General features: G+C 45.0%; 1 protein-coding gene across 2 annotated transcripts; it reads right to left on the reverse strand.

Annotated features, from left to right (window-relative positions):
- Positions 1-253: 253 nt before the first annotated feature.
- LOC110489679 (protein Aster-C) lies at positions 254-17,636 on the reverse strand. Of its 2 annotated transcripts, none has more exons than XM_021562441.2 (18): positions 17,300-17,636; positions 16,232-16,369; positions 13,862-14,000; positions 13,559-13,659; positions 13,210-13,305; positions 12,334-12,414; positions 8,561-8,685; positions 8,270-8,429; positions 7,905-8,061; positions 7,622-7,762; positions 5,180-5,298; positions 4,961-5,103; positions 4,399-4,502; positions 3,202-3,378; positions 2,953-3,016; positions 2,657-2,776; positions 1,924-2,029; positions 254-1,813 (listed from the first exon to the last, which is right to left on the reverse strand). In XM_021562441.2, exons 2-18 carry the CDS (start codon positions 16,319-16,321, stop codon positions 1,748-1,750), a joined length of 1,989 nt encoding a protein of 662 aa, XP_021418116.2. In that variant the 5' UTR covers positions 16,322-16,369; positions 17,300-17,636; the 3' UTR covers positions 254-1,747. The 2 variants fall into 2 exon arrangements, with proteins under 2 accessions (XP_021418116.2, XP_021418115.2); XM_021562440.2 differs by having other exon boundaries at positions 16,232-16,341; positions 17,300-17,633.
- Positions 17,637-17,870: the final 234 nt, after the last annotated feature.

The raw sequence follows: 17,870 nt of genomic DNA on the forward strand, positions 1-17,870 counted from the left end.
AGGGGTGTATCTGTGCATGGTCCCAAACCTGGTCCCACGAGACCAATACTAACGAACCACCCACCTTCAGACTGCCAGCACAAATGCATGGGTGGTATTTCAACAAAGTGAAGTAACCACTAACGCACTCTCACATGTGGTTAGTAAATCCTGTTATGTACCCTCCCCAGAGAATTAGGATCAAGGTATAAAGATCCTGATTGTAGTCAGTGCTTTTAGCATGCCGTACCCCCACCTCACATTAACAATAATATGTGGAGAAATATGGTTTCTTTATTCAAAGCATCAAATCTGTCTTACAAATGTGCAAAATAGCCAACGTAATTCAACTTCATATATGGATAGTGTGGAAAACAAATAGTGTGTACCCTTAAACTAGTCACATCCCATAGTTTACACTAATGCAATGTAAACATCAAACAAAACTATGGAAGATTCCTGTGCAATTATAGAACAAGGATGGGTTTGACATACAATATAACATTTTACCGCCACACACGAGTGGCATTTGTTTGAGAAAATGTAAAATGGTGATTAACAATTTTTAAAAAAAACAAAGCTAACAAGGCACTAGTGTGGATTCAACTCAGAATCCGCTGCTCAAATTCTTATAGTGGGTGTACAGATATGCAGTGCAGTGTTTGAGTGACGTGGCTTCCTGAATGGGTTTGTTTTACCATCATGTGGAATGAATATGAATTACAGAACATTCACTAACCCTCTTAATTTAGCTTATTGTATATGGAACGGTCATCAGGACTTTAACGTAATTAACAAAATGCAATCAGTATTATTATTTGCATATTTTAGCTCCAACCAATTAGTCCTGAGAAAGTTCACCTGGGCGTGTGTTCAGTGGGGTGCAACATTACAGAAGGTTCAGATAGAACTATATTATGTAGAACAAACATGCTTCTCCATCATGTAGAATAAGGATTCATGACAGCTTTATAGAAGGCATTTCTATCTGCAGTGTTCAGAACATTGCACCCTTCTAAATACAACACTGATCTTGAGCTCTGCTGTATATTTACAAACCAGCTGCAAAACCACCCAAAGATAATTTTCTCTTTTTAAATGCGTCATCTGTCAATCCAAAACAGCATAATTATTCACATTTACACGAGCAGAAACCCACAGCCATTCAAATATTATTAATAAATTACATTCAAAGTATTTTCTAATTGAAAAAAAATGTATTCTAAATAAATCTAAAAACATAAAAAGTACACAAGGCACTTGTGCAAAAAGTAAAAATCTTACATTGGGATTTATTTCTATAACATCATTGGCTCATCTGCTGTGATGAGCTTGGCAATGGAAGGGGTACGCAGTGAGGCATGCTGGGACTGCATGGAATATACAGTAGTCCAGAAGAACTTCAACTTAATCACTGTAACCCCAGAACATTAAGGAAGAATAAAGTACTCCCTAACCCAACAGACAATAGAACCTCACATAAACCCAAGTCCAACAGTCGCCTCCCAGTGTTGGTGATGTTTGGGAACCATTCTCTTCCGCCACAGCGCAGGACCAACAGTTGAACTTTAAAAATACATTCATCCACCTAGTAACACACTATCAATGGCCCTGGGACTTGTACCGTTGTTGCTCTTAGTAACAAGTAGTCGGTGTGTGGGTATTCCCTATAGCAACACCCCTACTTGGGAGAGTGAGTCCTCTGAGGCGCATCCCCGTAGCCTTTACGACCCCAGGGTTCATAGGGCGTAGTGAAATCACGACGGCGTCACTGAGGCGTTGCTGTCCTATTGGTTACAAAGTTCTGCTGAAGCACCAATAGAGAGCAGCGGAGCTGTAGAGAAAATAGGAAGAAAACGGTCAATGACCGTCCAGATACACCTGCAGGGGTCATCTGGGAGGCTGTGACACTGACACACCAACACAGCTGGTCATCTGACTCACCTGCTCCAGTAGGTTGATGGAGTCCTGTAGAACAGCTTTCAGCAGCAGAGTCTCCTCTCTGGTCCTGTGTGGAGGGGCCGGTCCGGGACTAAAGTCTGGGGCAAAACTGAGGAGACGGACAAAGACAACAGGAGAGAGAATTCCTCAACATAGCTCACACCAACCCAATCGTCAGAGCAGTGATTACGCCAAGGAATGGAGAAGGAAAGGATGCTTCCAAATCAGGTAAACTAAGGGGATGTGGCTGACCAAAACAATATTTAATTTGTTCAAATTAGATTAGGGTTAGAGGTTTGCTTAAGGTTAGGTTATAGATTTTGGCTAGTCGGGCTGTCAATTTTTTTATTTTTTTTATTTCACCTTTATTTATCCAGGTAGGCTAGTTGAGAACAAGTTCTCATTTACAACTGCGACCTGGCCAAGATAAAGCATAGCAGTGTGAACAGACAACACAGAGTTACAGATGGAGTAAACAATAAACAAGTCAATAACACAGTAGAAAAAAAGAAAAAAAGAGTCTATATACATTGTGTGCAAAAGGCATGAGGAGGCGAATAATTACAATTTAGCAGATTAACACTGGAGTGATAAATGATCAGATGGTCATGTGCAGGTCATGTGGGATGTTGGTCAGAGATGTCCCTTCAGTCTCTCCCACCTAAGTCTTGGAACAAGGCCTCAGCCACCCAGAGAGAAGTACTCGTATGCTTTCACTCAGTGTGCAGCAGCCTACCTGCTCTCGGCCCTCTCCCGGAGGCGGTTCTTGGTGCTCAGGTACATGCGTGTGACCACGTCCTCCATGGCCCACAGCTTAAAGAACAGCCCCAGGTTCAGTACTGTTAGGATCAGCATACTGGGAAGAGCAAGAGAGAGGAGGCAGTAAGGTTTCTGATTATTTGAGTTCAACAAACACCTGGCTAATATACTGCAAATACACACATGCCTAAGTACTGTTTGAGCTCATGGAGCAGAATGTACTCAGACAATAGAAAGGTTGCATGCTGATTTATGCTTTGAGTGTTGACTTACATGATGCTCATCCCAGCTACGATGGTAGAGACGTTCCACTGTGGACCCTTCATATCCATGGGATCTGACACACAACCGGAGACAGGAAGTCATTACAGGAGACACAGCTTGAATGGAAGACGGATGACTGTGCATTTTATAGGTGATCAAGTCATGTGCTTGATTACTGATTGTTTGTATTGTATATGTAATGTTATTCATGTGTGCAGAAGATGGTTGTCCAGGGCTAAATAACAGAAGAACATGTACCCGTGTTGCCCTCTCTGTGAGGATCTAGGTCAGGCCTGTACTGGTTGCTGGGGTTCAGGTGCTCCTGTAGTGTCCGACTGAATGTCCTCCTCCGCCGGTGACGCAGCCCGCCAATTGTCTTACCGTGGTCTCCGCCTCCCTGGTTCAGCTCCGCCTCCTCTTCCATCAGCTCCGATTCTGTGATGACATAGGGTGAAAGGAAAAGTCAGGTTAAATGCCTTGGAAAAAGGGGGTGGATAAATGACTAGCAGAGGTGGTAAGGGTTATGTAGAGAGGACTGCCGTGCAATCTGTGGGTGGGGGGGTTCTAATTGACTTCTCATGAGGCGAGTTGGACTGTCAGTGCAGGGCTTTGATTCAGATCTACTCTGACGAGACTGGAGCGGGTGACGAAGACGGGTCGTTATACAGTATAGGAGAGGGGGCGAGGGGTCGTCACACACACTATAGGAGAGGGGTCGTCACACACACTATAGGAGAGGGGTCGTCACACACACTATAGGAGAGGGGTCGTCACGTCACACAGTATAGGAGAGCGGGGGACGGGTCGTCACACAGTATAGGAGAGCGGGGGACGGGTCGTTATACAGTATAGGAGAGGGGGTGACGGGTCGTTATACACTATAGGAGAGGGGGTGACGGGTCGTTATACAGTATAGGAGAGGGGGTGACGGGTCGTTATACACTATAGGAGAGGGGGTGACGGGTCGTTATACAGTATAGGAGAGTGGGTGACGGGTCGTTATACAGTATAGGAGAGTGGGTGACGGGTCGTTATACAGTATAGGAGAGGGGGTGACGGGTCGTTATACAGTATAGGAGAGGGGGTGACGGGTCGTTATACAGTATGGTAGAGTGGGTGACGGGTCGTTATACAGTATAGGAGAGTGGGTGATGGACAGAAACCAGTGAAGCAGCAACATACTTAGAGAGCAGGAGTTTATTATGGCCAACCCAACACACTCACAGGCAGAGACTCATTGGAGAAAGTGTAGGGTCACGCGTACACTAACAAAATCGGGAAGCAAGTACAGGGAGTGAATTTAATACACAAACAACAGAACAAAACAAGAAACACGAGTAGCGTACAGACATGAAACAAACAATAACGCCCGAGGAAGGAACCAAAGGGAGTGATAGATAGAGATTCTGAAAGTTGGCGTGGAAGAAAGACGAGATCTCCAAGGCTGCTACTCACCCAGGTGTCTGAAGTAGTCCTCCAGGCCGCTCCAGGAGTTCTTGGTGATAAAGGACTTGACCAGCCCCCACGGCTGCTTCTTATACTTCACATCAGTATACACCCTGAACACATCAACTCTACAGTTGTATTTTAATCAGTTACATGGGTAATTAGTCACCACAAACTCTCAAGTACCAAACAGTGCTGATTTTCGTTCTCTGTAATCAGGAACTGACCAATAGCTACCAGCAAGAAGAGAGAACCAACAGTACATAGGCCAGCAATATGTGGAAGTGAATTTACCTTTCCTAAAGGATATTGGTCTTTGACACACAAAACCCACTGGGCACACACTGGTTGAATGAACCTTATTTTCACATCAGTGAAAGTTGGTTGAACCGACATGGAATAGACATCGAATTGACATCTGTGCCCAGTGGGAAACATGTAAAGGCACCTTTGCACTGAACAAAGACTGACCACAATGAGAAACTCAACCCCAATACCCTAAAAGTCCTTACACTAAAGTAAACAGAGCAAATATTAAATGTCTGAAGGGTGTGTTGTCACTGCTGCTCACCTGAGTCGACACTTGTGTTTGGAGTGGCGGATGATACAGTAGAGGTTCTGAGTGTAGAAGTAGTCGTGGTACGGGACGTCGTGTGTGTAGACTTCCGCATCGACGAGGTAGTACTGACCCTCCCTGGATTCCTTGTACAGGATCTGACAGGACAACAGAGTTACACACTCTTGAAAACACACTACACAACACACACACACCCTGCAGACCTGGGCTCACCTGGTTCTCTGTGGCGGTGGAGAACTTGCCCACCAGAGGGTTGGTGATGGCGATGGTGTAGTTGAGACTCCTCTTCATGGCGCCTGACGCTTCACTCTGCCACGGGGCAAAGCTGGCATCTAAAGACAATCACACATAGGTTAACAAAACACACCTATTATTCTATTTGGTACTGCACTGAAATGGAAAGGCCTGAATTATTTCACACACACCACATTTGGACCAGGGATGGGCACATGCGCCGCGCCGCGCCGCCTCCCCCCCCCTTTGTAGGCCTGCGGATCAATCTCCTCCCCCCAAAAAAATACTCAGGTCGGGGTCTCAACTAAATTTCGAAATTTGGTTGTGCATCAGCAGTTTCTCTTATGTCAGTCACTCATCTAGCCAAGCCAGCTAACATTTTATAGATTGGTAAGTTAGTCTAGACGTTCTAAACTTTTAGCAATCATGGACAAATAACTGACTGGGTGGGCCCCCATTAAATGTTGTTAATCACGCTCACTCAGATATACACTTTAGTTTTAAATATCTCTCTGCCCCATGGTAAACTGTGTATAAAACTGCACATTTTTCTCTGTCCCTCCACCATTGTTTAGTAAGGCAGAGGGGCCCTCCAAACAAATGTTTACTTAGGGCCCCCAAAAGGATCTGACTGCATGTGTGAGTACTGTATGCAAAGCCAGGAGCCACTGTGGCCCCTCGTTGTGCACATCCCAATTTAGAAATTACAACAACTCTGGCATTCACATTCAAAAGATTGATTAGGATGGATTACTCATCACAAGCTGAGGACTGTGCGCCATATATAACAGGGAGTGTTGAGGACTGTGCGCCATATATAACAGGGAGTGTTGAGGACTGTGCGCCATATATAACAGGGAGTGTTGAGGACTGTGCGCCATATATAACAGGGAGTGTTGAGGACTGTGCGCCATATATAACAGGGAGTGTTGAGGACTGTGCGCCATATATAACAGGGAGTGTTGAGGACTGTGCGCCATAACAGGGAGTGTTGAGGACTGTGCGCCATAACAGGGAGTGTTGAGGACTGTGCGCCATAACAGGGAGTGTTGAGGACTGTGCGCCATAACAGGGAGTGTTGAGGACTGTGCGCCATAACAGGGAGTGTTGAGGACTGTGCGCCATAACAGGGAGTGTTGAGGACTGTGCGCCATAACAGGGAGTGTTGAGGACTGTGCGCCATAACAGGGAGTGTTGAGGACTGTGCGCCATAACAGGGAGTGTTGAGGACTGTGCGCCATAACAGGGAGTGTTGAGGACTGTGCGCCATAACAGGGAGTGTTGAGGACTGTGCGCCATAACAGGGAGTGTTGAGGACTGTGCGCCATAACAGGGAGTGTTGAGGACTGTGCGCCATAACAGGGAGTGTTGAGGACTGTGCGCCATAACAGGGAGTGTTGAGGACTGTGCGCCATAACAGGGAGTGTTGAGGACTGTGCGCCATAACAGGGAGTGTTGAGGACTGTGCGCCATAACAGGGAGTGTTGAGGACTGTGCGCCATAACAGGGAGTGTTGAGGACTGTGCGCCATAACAGGGAGTGTTGAGGACTGTGCGCCATAACAGGGAGTGTTGAGGACTGTGCGCCATAACAGGGAGTGTTGAGGACTGTGCGCCATAACAAGGAGTGTTGAGGACTGTGCGCCATAACAGGGAGTGTTGAGGACTGTGCGCCATAACAGGGAGTGTTGAGGACTGTGCGCCATAACAGGGAGTGTTGAGGACTGTGCGCCATAACAGGGAGTGTTGAGGACTGTGCGCCATAACAGGGAGTGTTGAGGACTGTGCGCCATAACAGGGAGTGTTGAGGACTGTGCGCCATAACAGGGAGTGTTGAGGACTGTGCGCCATAACAGGGAGTGTTGAGGACTGTGCGCCATAACAGGGAGTGTTGAGGACTGTGCGCCATAACAGGGAGTGTTGAGGACTGCGCGCCATAACAGGGAGTGTTGAGGACTGCGCGCCATAACAGGGAGTGTTGAGGACTGCGCGCCATAACAGGGAGTGTTGAGGACTGCGCGCCATAACAGGGAGTGTTGAGGACTGCGACATAACAGGGAGTGTTGAGGACTGCGACATAACAGGGAGTGTTGAGGACTGCGACATAACAGGGAGTGTTGAGGACTGCGACATAACAGGGAGTGTTGAGGACTGCGACATAACAGGGAGTGTTGAGGACTGTGCGCCATAACAGGGAGTGTTGAGGACTGTGCGCCATAACAGGGAGTGTTGAGGACTGTGCGCCATAACAGGGAGTGTTGAGGACTGTGCGCCATAACAGGGAGTGTTGAGGACTGCGACATAACAGGGAGTGTTGAGGACTGCGACATAACAGGGAGTGTTGAGGACTGCGACATAACAGGGAGTGTTGAGGACTGCGACATAACAGGGAGTGTTTAGGGTGGATGGGGTGATGACTCACTGGTGATCTTCCTGGCGTTCATGAATCTTCGCATGAAGTGGGAGTCAGTAAAGAGCAGCTCAAACATCTTCTCTGCGCTGATGTTGAAGACCTTGTTCACATAAAGCCTGCCCTGCTGCTCAGAGACACACACCCTCTCCTCTATAAGAGACACCGGGAGAGGGGTTAACATGATCTGAGGAATGCCTCTGAAAACACATCTAAGATGGTGTCAATAGCATCACACAAACACATACTCTAAAGATGCATGCATTTAACAAACACATTTGGGAATCATTCTTACCCTCCTCTGCGCTCTCCTCTGCGCTCTGTTCAGAGAAGTGGTCCAGGTTAGTGTTGAGGTCCAGAGAGAGCTCTGAGCGCTTGGAGACTCTCTCCGGGGCAGAGCGGTCCAGGGATGGGTCAGGAGTGCACTGAGACGAGGTGCTGTGAGCATCATCCTGTAGGACACAAACACAATGGCAATGTCACTCTTTCTGTCACTCTGGCTATGGAAGCCTTGCTATGTACATGTATGCCATCAATGGGACTCATCCTTCATTTGCAAAACTCAGACAATGAAGAAACAATATGGAGACAGTATGCCTCTACAGAGATCACTTAATATCATCCAAGCCTTTTGTGACATTAACATGCCAGGTGTCGTACCGCATTCCTCGAATTGGCGGTGCTCTCTCCGAGAGGTGAGGGTAAGTCCTCTCCCTGGGGCGTGTTGGGCTCAAAGGAGCCCTGATCCCCTGGCTGGAGGCGCAGAGTAGACGGCCTCTCCAGCCTCCCAGAGTCCTCTCCACCGGGCCTCATGGTCAGGCTGCCAGGGACCAGATGGGGAAACAGATTAAAGAAATGTGTCAGTCAGACAGATATAGGTGAATGCATGCTGTTCACCATGCAGCACCAGATTGATAGATAAGATAGATGAAGAGTCCTGCTAGTCCTCACCTAGTGTGTGTCTGCGTGGTTGATTCTGCTGATCCCTGTAGACTCTCCATTTCTTCATGGCTCAGGCCCAGATCATTACCATAGTGCTGCTTGACCACCAGCCACAGCTCCAGACTAGTCAATGGCTAGGAGAGAGAGAGGACAGAGGAGAGAGGGGGTTTAATTGGGAGGAACAGACAAACAGTGGGGTATGATTAGATTTTTGGTATCATGGAAAAGCAACAGATTTTGGTGTACACAGTTCCATCATCCGTCAGCTGCTTGTAGGCTATAGCTTGCAAGAGCTCAATAGTCAAAATCATGAGGATTAATTCCTCTGTCTGGCTTCCTCCAGCATAACCATTTTCTACCTGTGCATGAATCTCACATCACCTCTAGTCTTAGTTTCAACCTAACAAAACAGCCCTAACCTGCTCCACACTGATGCCACAAGATATCAAAAAGCAACTCACTGTAGATTAGCGCTTAAGAAATGCAAACAATTATATAAAAGAACTGACGCAAAGACGATAGCTGCTACCTTGCGCAGTTAAATTGTAGCCTATAGCTATTGACTAATAGCTACAAAATATACTCAGCAAAAAAAGAAACGTCCCTTCTTCAGGACCCTGTCTTTCAAAGATATTTCGTAAAAATCCAAATACCTTCACAGATCTTCATTGTAAAGGGTTTAAACACTGTTTCCCATGCTTGTTCAATGACCCATAACAATTAATGAACATGTACCTGTGGAACGGTTGTTCAGACACTAACAGCTTACAGACGGTAGGCAATTAAGGTCACAGTTATGAAAACTTAGTACACTCAAGAGGCCTTTCTACTGACTCTGAAAAACACCAAAGGAAAGATGCCCAGGGTCCCTGCTCATCTGCATGAATGTGCCTTAGGCATGCTGCAATGAGCCATGAGGACTGCAGATGTGGCAATAAATTGCAATGTCCGTACTGTGAGACGCCTAAGACTGGGCTACAGGGAGACAGGACGGACAGCTGATCGTCCTTGCATTGGCAGACCACGTGTAGCAACACCTGCACAGGATCCGTACATCACACCTGCGGGACAGATCCCGGATGGCAAAAACTGCCCGAGTTACTCCAGGAACGCACAATCCCTCCATCAGTGCTCAGACTGTCCGCAATAGGGTGAGAGAGGCTGGACTGAGGGCTTGTAGGCCTGTTGTAAGGCAGGTCCTCACCAGACATCACCGGCAACAACATCGCCTATGTACACAAACTCACCGTCACTGGACCAGACAGGACTGGTAAAAAAAGTGCTCTTCACTGACGGGTCACGGTTTTGTCTCACCAGGGGTGATGGTCAGATTCACGTTTATCGTTGAAGGAATGAGCGTTACACCGAGGCCTGAACTCTGGAGCGGGATCGATTTGGAGGTGGAGGTTCCTTCATAGTCTGAGGCGGTGTGTCACAGCATCATCAAACTGAGCTTGTTGTCATTGCAGGCAATCTCAACGCTGTGCATTACAGGGAATACATCCTCCTCCCTCATGTGGTACCCTTCCTGTAGGCTCATCCTGACATGACCCTCCAGCATGACAATGCCACCTGCAAGACAGGAATGTCAGTTTTCTGCCATGGCCAGCAACGAGCCCGATCTCAATCCCATTGAGCACGTCTGGGACCTGTTGGATCGGAGGGCGAGGGCTAGGGCCATTCCCCCAAAAAATGTCTGGGAACTTGCAGGTGCCTTGGTGGAAGAGTGGGATAACATCTCACAGCAAGAACTGGCAAATCTGGTGCAGTCCATGAGGAGATGCACTGCAGTACTTAATGCAGCTGGTGGCCACACCAGATACTGACTTACTTTTGATTTTGACCCCTCCCTTTGTTCAGGGACACATTATTGAATTTCTGTTAGTCACATGTCTGTGGAACTTGTTCAGTTTATGTCTCAGTTGTTGAATTTTGTTATGGTCATACAAATATTTACACGTTAAGTTTGCTGAAAATATATCCAGTTGACAGTGAGAGGACGTTTATTTATTTTTTTGCTGAGTGTAGATTGTTTATGGACACTATGACAAATACAAAGTATATTTTTTAAACTATATGGAGGGAGAATAATAAGTAAATGTAGATTAGAAATGTATTTTGAGTTTGTTCAATTGTTCAAAAAAACAATTTATTAAGATTGATTTCCTACAAACAGGCACGCGGGGCACCTGCCCTGGAGGTCAGAGACCCCCCAGATAGCAGATAAAACACGTCATAAGCCATGACAAAATATGTCGAATTGCAGATAATTAGCTTTTAAAAAATCTGAAAATAAAGTAGGTGCCCCAAGACCCCAAATCCAGCCCTGCCCATTCAACAGAATCCATTCAAGCAAGCCCCATATAGAACCAGTTTCTTCAATCCAAATTACACACACCCGATCATCATTTAGATGAATAATCAGTCACTTGTTACCAATCAAGTCAAAATAACAATTTTAAAATATGTTTTACTTACTTCTCGGTAGCCATTTTACTCTGCTCTGGTCTCTGAACTGAACTGTGATAATCTGTACACTGTCACAAAACAATCAGGAAGTCCTAGCGCCCTCAGCCCGACAATTGGAACACGAGCGCTCCACCCATTGATACAGAGATAGGTAACCTCGATAACAACTCTACTGAATGCCAAAACTCTGGTTCAGTGACAACGAAAATCAGATCGGTTGATGAATAGCCTCTTTGTGGCGTAATGCGAACGACTGCCCTGAAGAATGGATAGGTAATGAAAAGACAGCTCTTTCTGTCTTAAGCAAATAAACCTTCCTAGCCACACCTTGAGGGGTCATTGAACTTTACCGTCATTCGCTAACTCCCGAGTCACACTAGTGTTATTGTGGAGTTGTTTGCACAGCTTAATTCCCTTGGTCCACAGTCTTCCGGGTATTGCACTAGTTGGCCATAGAGTTTGCATTCATTCCAGGTGCTAGAATGTTTTAGCCCCACTCTGCTATCAAAAGAGCGAGTACATTATAAAATGTACTTCTATTCCCCTTGTATACTACATAATAACCGAATGTTAGGGGCATGGGGCCAGTCCGAGGAGCATGGTGTGTACTCAGGATTGATTAGATAAGAGCAGTCTGCCAGGGTAAAGTCACCAAAGCCTTGCATACTAAATAGGACTCCAGATAAGTTGCATGGAGCTATGATAACCAGATAGTGTCCATGTTGTAGGGTTATCTAGTCGTTGACTTTCTTCATGTCACTGGATCAATGCCATTCCATAGGTGATTACCGGGAACACGTTGCCTTTTAGACACAGAGCCAAGGTCAGTTTAACTTGTTGTCAAGGGTAGGATTGAGTGAGGGGAAGATGATCCTAGATCTGTGCTTAACATAACTCCTACTTATAGAAATGCCCTTGCCATAGAAATGCTTGCTGTCGAGACAACCAAAACCATGGTGACAACAATGTTGGAAGGGGGGGGGCAGGGTAGTGTGTAACTGGGTGTGGAAAAGGCCCAGTGTTGAAAGGAGGGGACATTCTGGGTGTCCCATTTCCAGTGTTTTTGACAGCCCTCAATCCATATCCACACAATGCTCTATCTGGACAGGACAGCCGATGGTGTTTCAACATAAACAGAACCGTGGACCTGCCATAGCTAACAGTACTTTACACCCAGGGTGCATCCTGAATATGGCACAGGGCCCGGGTTAAAAGTAGTGCACTTTATAGGGAATAGGGTGCCATTTGGGATGCATCCCCCAGTGAGTGAAGTGAGGTTATATGAGGTCGCTGTCAGCTGATCTGTGCCTCACCTTGTCCATCAGTGTGTTCTGCCACATCCGGAACACTCCCTGGTAACTCTTCTCTCTGGCTGAGAATGAAGTGAAGAACAACTGTAGGGAAGAGAGACGCTTCAGTTCAAATTAAAATTCAACCCCAAAAACTGTCTGCTTTGCATATCAGCAATCAAGTTTTCAAGATATATAACTACTGAAATAAAATACAGAAATACAGCCGGTATGATGCATTTTGCATCATATGATTCCCCCCAAAAAAAATATTAGTCCCAAAATGTTTTGCATGTCAAAAAATGTTGGGATATAGTAAGTACTACAATATAGTTTGTGTGTGGAGTTTTGCTTTAATATTATTGCAGTGATAACCGTCTATTGATTTGCATTGAGGAGAGACAGAAGGGGTAAGTAGCATGTTATTTTGTCAGTGCTGCTGTACTCTTGAGCATGAAAAGTTGCTTGATGGGTTAAACCATGAAAAGTTGCTTGATGGGTTAAACCATGAAAAGTTGCTTGATGGGTTAAACCATGAAAAGTTGCTTGATGGGTTAAACCATGAAAAGTTGCTTGATGGGTTAAACCATGAAAAGTTGCTTGACGGGTTAAACCATGAAAAGTTGCTTGATGGGTTAAACCATGAAAAGTTGCTTGATGGGTTAAACCATAAAAAGTTGCTTGACGGGTTAAACCATGAAAAGTTGCTTGATGGGTTAAACCATGAAAAGTTGCTTGATGGGTTAAACCATGAAAAGTTGCTTGATGGGTTAAACCATGAAAAGTTGCTTGATGGGTTAAACCATGAAAAGCACAGGGTCTCTTAGCTCTGGTCCAAGGCGTTAGTGCAACTGTCCAGGGATATTGAACAGAACCCAGGTGTTGTTTGAGTGACTGTACCTTCTCAGAGTCTGTGCAGATCTGAATGGCGTTGGGGATCAGCCGTGCGGTCTTCTCTCTGTACATGGCCTTGATGTCCCTCAGAGTCAAGACTATCTACGACCACAGAGCACAGTGTTGTCCCTCAAGAGTCTAAGCTATCTACGACCACAGAGACGTCCCTCAGACTCTAGGCTATCTACGATTCCAGAGCACACTGATCACATCCTTAACACGACCAGAATAATGCAATATATATAATACATTTGATTTGATATACATATTGACGATATATCATTATCCAATTTAATTAATCCTCGAAACAGAAAACTGTGCCTTTATTTTTCCTTTCCCTCATGTGTGAGCTCACCTTTGTCCCCCAAAACACATTGCTATAGAAACAGAGCCAGTTCTCCGACAGGTAGAGGCGTCCCTGCAGTAGAATGTCTCTCTGGAGGGCACAGGTGTAGTCTGGGGAAAATACATGGGACGCAGCGAGAGATGGGTATACACTTAGACACAGGTAAGGTACAGGTGTGCTGGTATATGCAGGTAAGCTCTGTAGGAGCTTAGGACGTCTGGTGAGAGAGGTGCCGATATGTTTGGTTTTTTGACAGATGGTGATAGGGGAGCCGTATCTGGCTTCTTTCTCTCACACACACACACAACTCACCCACAATGAGTCTCTCTGACTCAGGTAGTTCTCTGAACAGCTTCCTAAACTCCTCAACCCTCTGTTTGTAGGTGGGGGCAGGCAGGGCTTGGGGGGCGGCCAGATACTGGCCCAGAGGGTCGGATCTCGGATTAACAGGCTGCAGAAATAACATTAGAATCACATCAAAGCTCATTTGAAAACGAATTACTATACTACAGAGGTCATGCTGGCTGAACCTCTGTTGAATTCAGTATATAGAATATATTAATCTGACAATTGGTCAATATGCTCTCGCTATTCAGTAAATACAGAGAAGGCCAAGAACTGAACACTAATGCAGCTGAAAAACAGTATCACCCCACAAGCATTGTACATTGTCAGTGTTGGGGAAGCTACTCTGAAAATATCTATTTCTTCACACCAAAATAAGTTAGGCTACACTAAAGCTACCCCTATGAAAAAGTAGTTCACTACAACCAAACTACTTCCTGAGAAATTATATTATACAAATCTGAAATGTCAGACTACAAATTGCAAGAGCAGATCTGTTTGGGGTTATACAGTGCCTTCGGAAAGTATTCAGACCCCTTGACTTTTTCCACTTTGATACAAACCTATTCTAAAATGGATTACACTTAAAAAAAATTTAAAAAGCGAAAGGTTTTTGAAATTTTAGCAAATGTATTAAAATCATAAACAGAAATGCCATAATTTACATAACTATTCAGACCCTTTGCTATGTGACTCGAATTTGAGCTCCGGTGCATCCTGTTTCCATTGACAATCCTTGAGATGTTTCTACAACTTGATTGGAGTCCACCTGTAGTAAATGTAATTGATTGGACATGATTTGGAAAGGCACACACCTTTCTATACAAGGTCCAACAGTTGACAGTGCATGTCAGAACAAAAACCAAGCCAAGAGGTCAAAGACAGGGTTGTATTGAGGCACAGATCTCAGGAAGGGTACCAAAAACGTCTGCAGCATTGAAGGTCCCCAAGAACACAGTGGCCTCCATCATTCTTAAATGGAAGAAGTTTGGAACCACCAAGACTCTTCCTAGAGCTGGCCTCCCTGCCAAGCTGAGCAATCAGGGGAGAAGGGCCTTGGTCAGGGAGGTGACCAAGAACAACATAGTGACTGACAGCTCTAGAGTTCCTCTGTGGAGATAGAAGAAACTTCCAGAAGGACAACCATCCCTGCAGCACTCCACCAATCAGACCTTTATGGTAGAGTGACCAGACGGAAGCCATTCCTCAGTAAAAAGGTACATGACAGCCCGCCAAAAGGCACCTAAAGGAGTCTTAGACCATGAGAAACAAGATTATCTGGTCTGATGAAACAAAAATTTAACTAAAGAGTCGAGGCTGTAATCATTGCCAAAGGTGTTTCAACAAAGTACTGAGACAAGGGTCTGAATTCTTATGTAAATCTGATGAGTTTTATTTGTATTACATTTGCCAACATTTCTAAAAAAACAATTTTTGCTTTGTCAGTATTGTGTGTAGATTCAGAGGGGGGAACTATTTAATCAATTTTAGAATGAGGCTAACAAAATGTGGGAAAAGTCAAGGGGTCTGAATACTTTGACAGCACTGTACATTAACAATGTGTCATTCAGCCTATTAAACACAAAAAGGTTGTTTGAAGTGAGAATTAAGCAGGCCTGATGCCCAAAAAAGGAAATTGCCTACTTCATCCACATTTATTTTGACAAAAAAAAAAACTAGTCTAGTTCCAGTACTTAGTTACACCACTACATGGAGAAACAAAGTAAAGAACCACTGAAAACACTACCTAGATTTAGATTACTAGTTGAACTACATGTATTTTATTTAACTAGGCAGGTCAGTTAAGAACTAATTCTTATTTACAATGACAGCCTACCGGGGAACAGTGGGTTAACTGCTGTGTTCAGGGGCAGAACGACAGATTTATACCGTTTCAGCTTGAGGATTCAATCCAGCAACCTTTCGGTTACTAGTCCAACACTAACCCGTGTAGTTGTGTCACTAGTACATCAAGTCAATAGCTAATGTAATGATATGTCTACATAACACATTGGAGAATAGTCAGAATGGTCTTCTCCACAAGAGTGCAGTAACAGTTGATGGTTTGATGTGTGTATGAGTGGGGAGTAGGCGGGCTTCATGGCATATCTATCACAGGAAGCTGCTGAGGGGAGAACGGCTCATAATGGAGCAAAGGGAATGGCATCAAACACCTTGGAAACCATACGTTTGGTGTTTTTGATACCATTACACTCCAGTCATTACCACAAGCCTGTTCTCCCCAATTAAGGTGCCACCAACCTCCTGTGTATACTATGTAGGGGTAAGTGCATGATAGTCACAGACAGGTAAACAGAGGGGCTCCCTGTATCTTACCTCATGATCCTCAGAGTTCCTATACTCCCCCATGGAGGCTGTCTCATCTGTGACATCAGTGCCCACCCCTGACCGGGACACCTGGTCCATCAGATCCACTGTTCCGCTGACTGGGTAGTAGAGATAGAGACCTAGTAGCTTTAGCACACAAGATAATTCCAGCAGTCTATGTCAGTATAGCAGGACTACTGGACTGGACATCCTGCTGCTATAAAGGGATTTGTTTGTTCATGGCTGGTCTCCACTGAAGATGGTCAAACTTTGCAGACCATGCTAAGAGGTATGAGGATGGAATTGATATCCTATGCAGGACTCTCACTTAACCCACTTTTCTGATGAGAGAGTGAGAGCACAAAGAAAGAGGCACAACAAAACTGGTTTATCCTGCCCTGCCTGTCACCCAGGAGAAACATTGTGTTCTGAATGAGAAGTGTTTTGAGATTATTTAATATCATTAGTTCTATGAATTGATACATTCTGATCACTTTGAATTCATATTTATATTCTGCGCTCTCAGGCGAACTTGTCATTTCCATTTTGTTCGCAGTAAGTTCAAAAGACTGGACATGAAGAGCAAACATTTTAGCAATGCGAACCTCAAGTGATTAAAAAGATTGTATGATATCTAAACACTGCGTAAAGGGAGATGCGTATTTGCTCGTCCACTGTGCCAAATTCCGTTGGCATACGGGCCTACATGTCACGTTTGGGTGGTATTCGGGACTAGGAAACTCGGAAATGTCCGATTTACTAACTGGTTGTAGCTATACACGTGCCGCGTTCAACCAGTCTGAAATGTCCGAGTTTTCTTAGTTCCGACTAGCACGTGAACGTGGCAATAGTGTGTGATCGCATCAGGCCAGTTGTCAAATTCCTCATCCATCACCATAGTTGCTTTCAATACAATACAGTTAACGACTTGGAATAGCGAGTTGGATGACAGTCAAAACATTTTTCCCAGTCAGCTCTTTTTTTTTAAGTTGTTTTGAACGAGGCACATATCCGATCTCCTGTGGGATACAACATCAGTAATAAGCAGGTCAAAGACTGTGCACATTCATAACCTACCTGGAAATGACACGAGATCTTTATCTTCTGCACGGAGTCCTATGTGAGTCCGGGATGAAGCTTTGTGAAGACCCAGATTCTTGTAAGCATGTCACCACCGGCTCCGTTTGACATGTGTCATTCATGCAAAACTAACTCAGGCCTTTCCTTCGGCAATGTGCACCGGTAGGTTCCTTAAATAAATGTGTGGCGTCATAAATAGCCTATATGTGCTGCAAGCCCGTCCACCTGATAACAGGTGAGACGAGTGGACGGATGCTGCGTTCATAACCAAGTGGGAAGGTAGTATTTACCATATTCGAGTACGGAAAAATCAGTTGAACGGCCATCCAACTGGTAATTACTAGTGGGAAACGAATCTCTCATCCATGAGCTCCGATTTCTTCCACATGTTGAATTCTGACGTCACCTACTAAGGAAATTACAGCATTTACAGCAGTTAAATGCAACAAAATATTACTTATAAAAATCAATCTACTAATGGTTTTTGAACACAATAATTTGTTCACAAGCATGATAGCTGTTCTTTTAGTTCATGGGTAATGTTTGCCATTAGTCAATCAGCACTTCC

Source organism: Oncorhynchus mykiss, chromosome 15 (assembly GCF_013265735.2).
Source record: "Oncorhynchus mykiss isolate Arlee chromosome 15, USDA_OmykA_1.1, whole genome shotgun sequence".
NCBI lineage: Eukaryota > Metazoa > Chordata > Actinopteri > Salmoniformes > Salmonidae > Oncorhynchus > Oncorhynchus mykiss.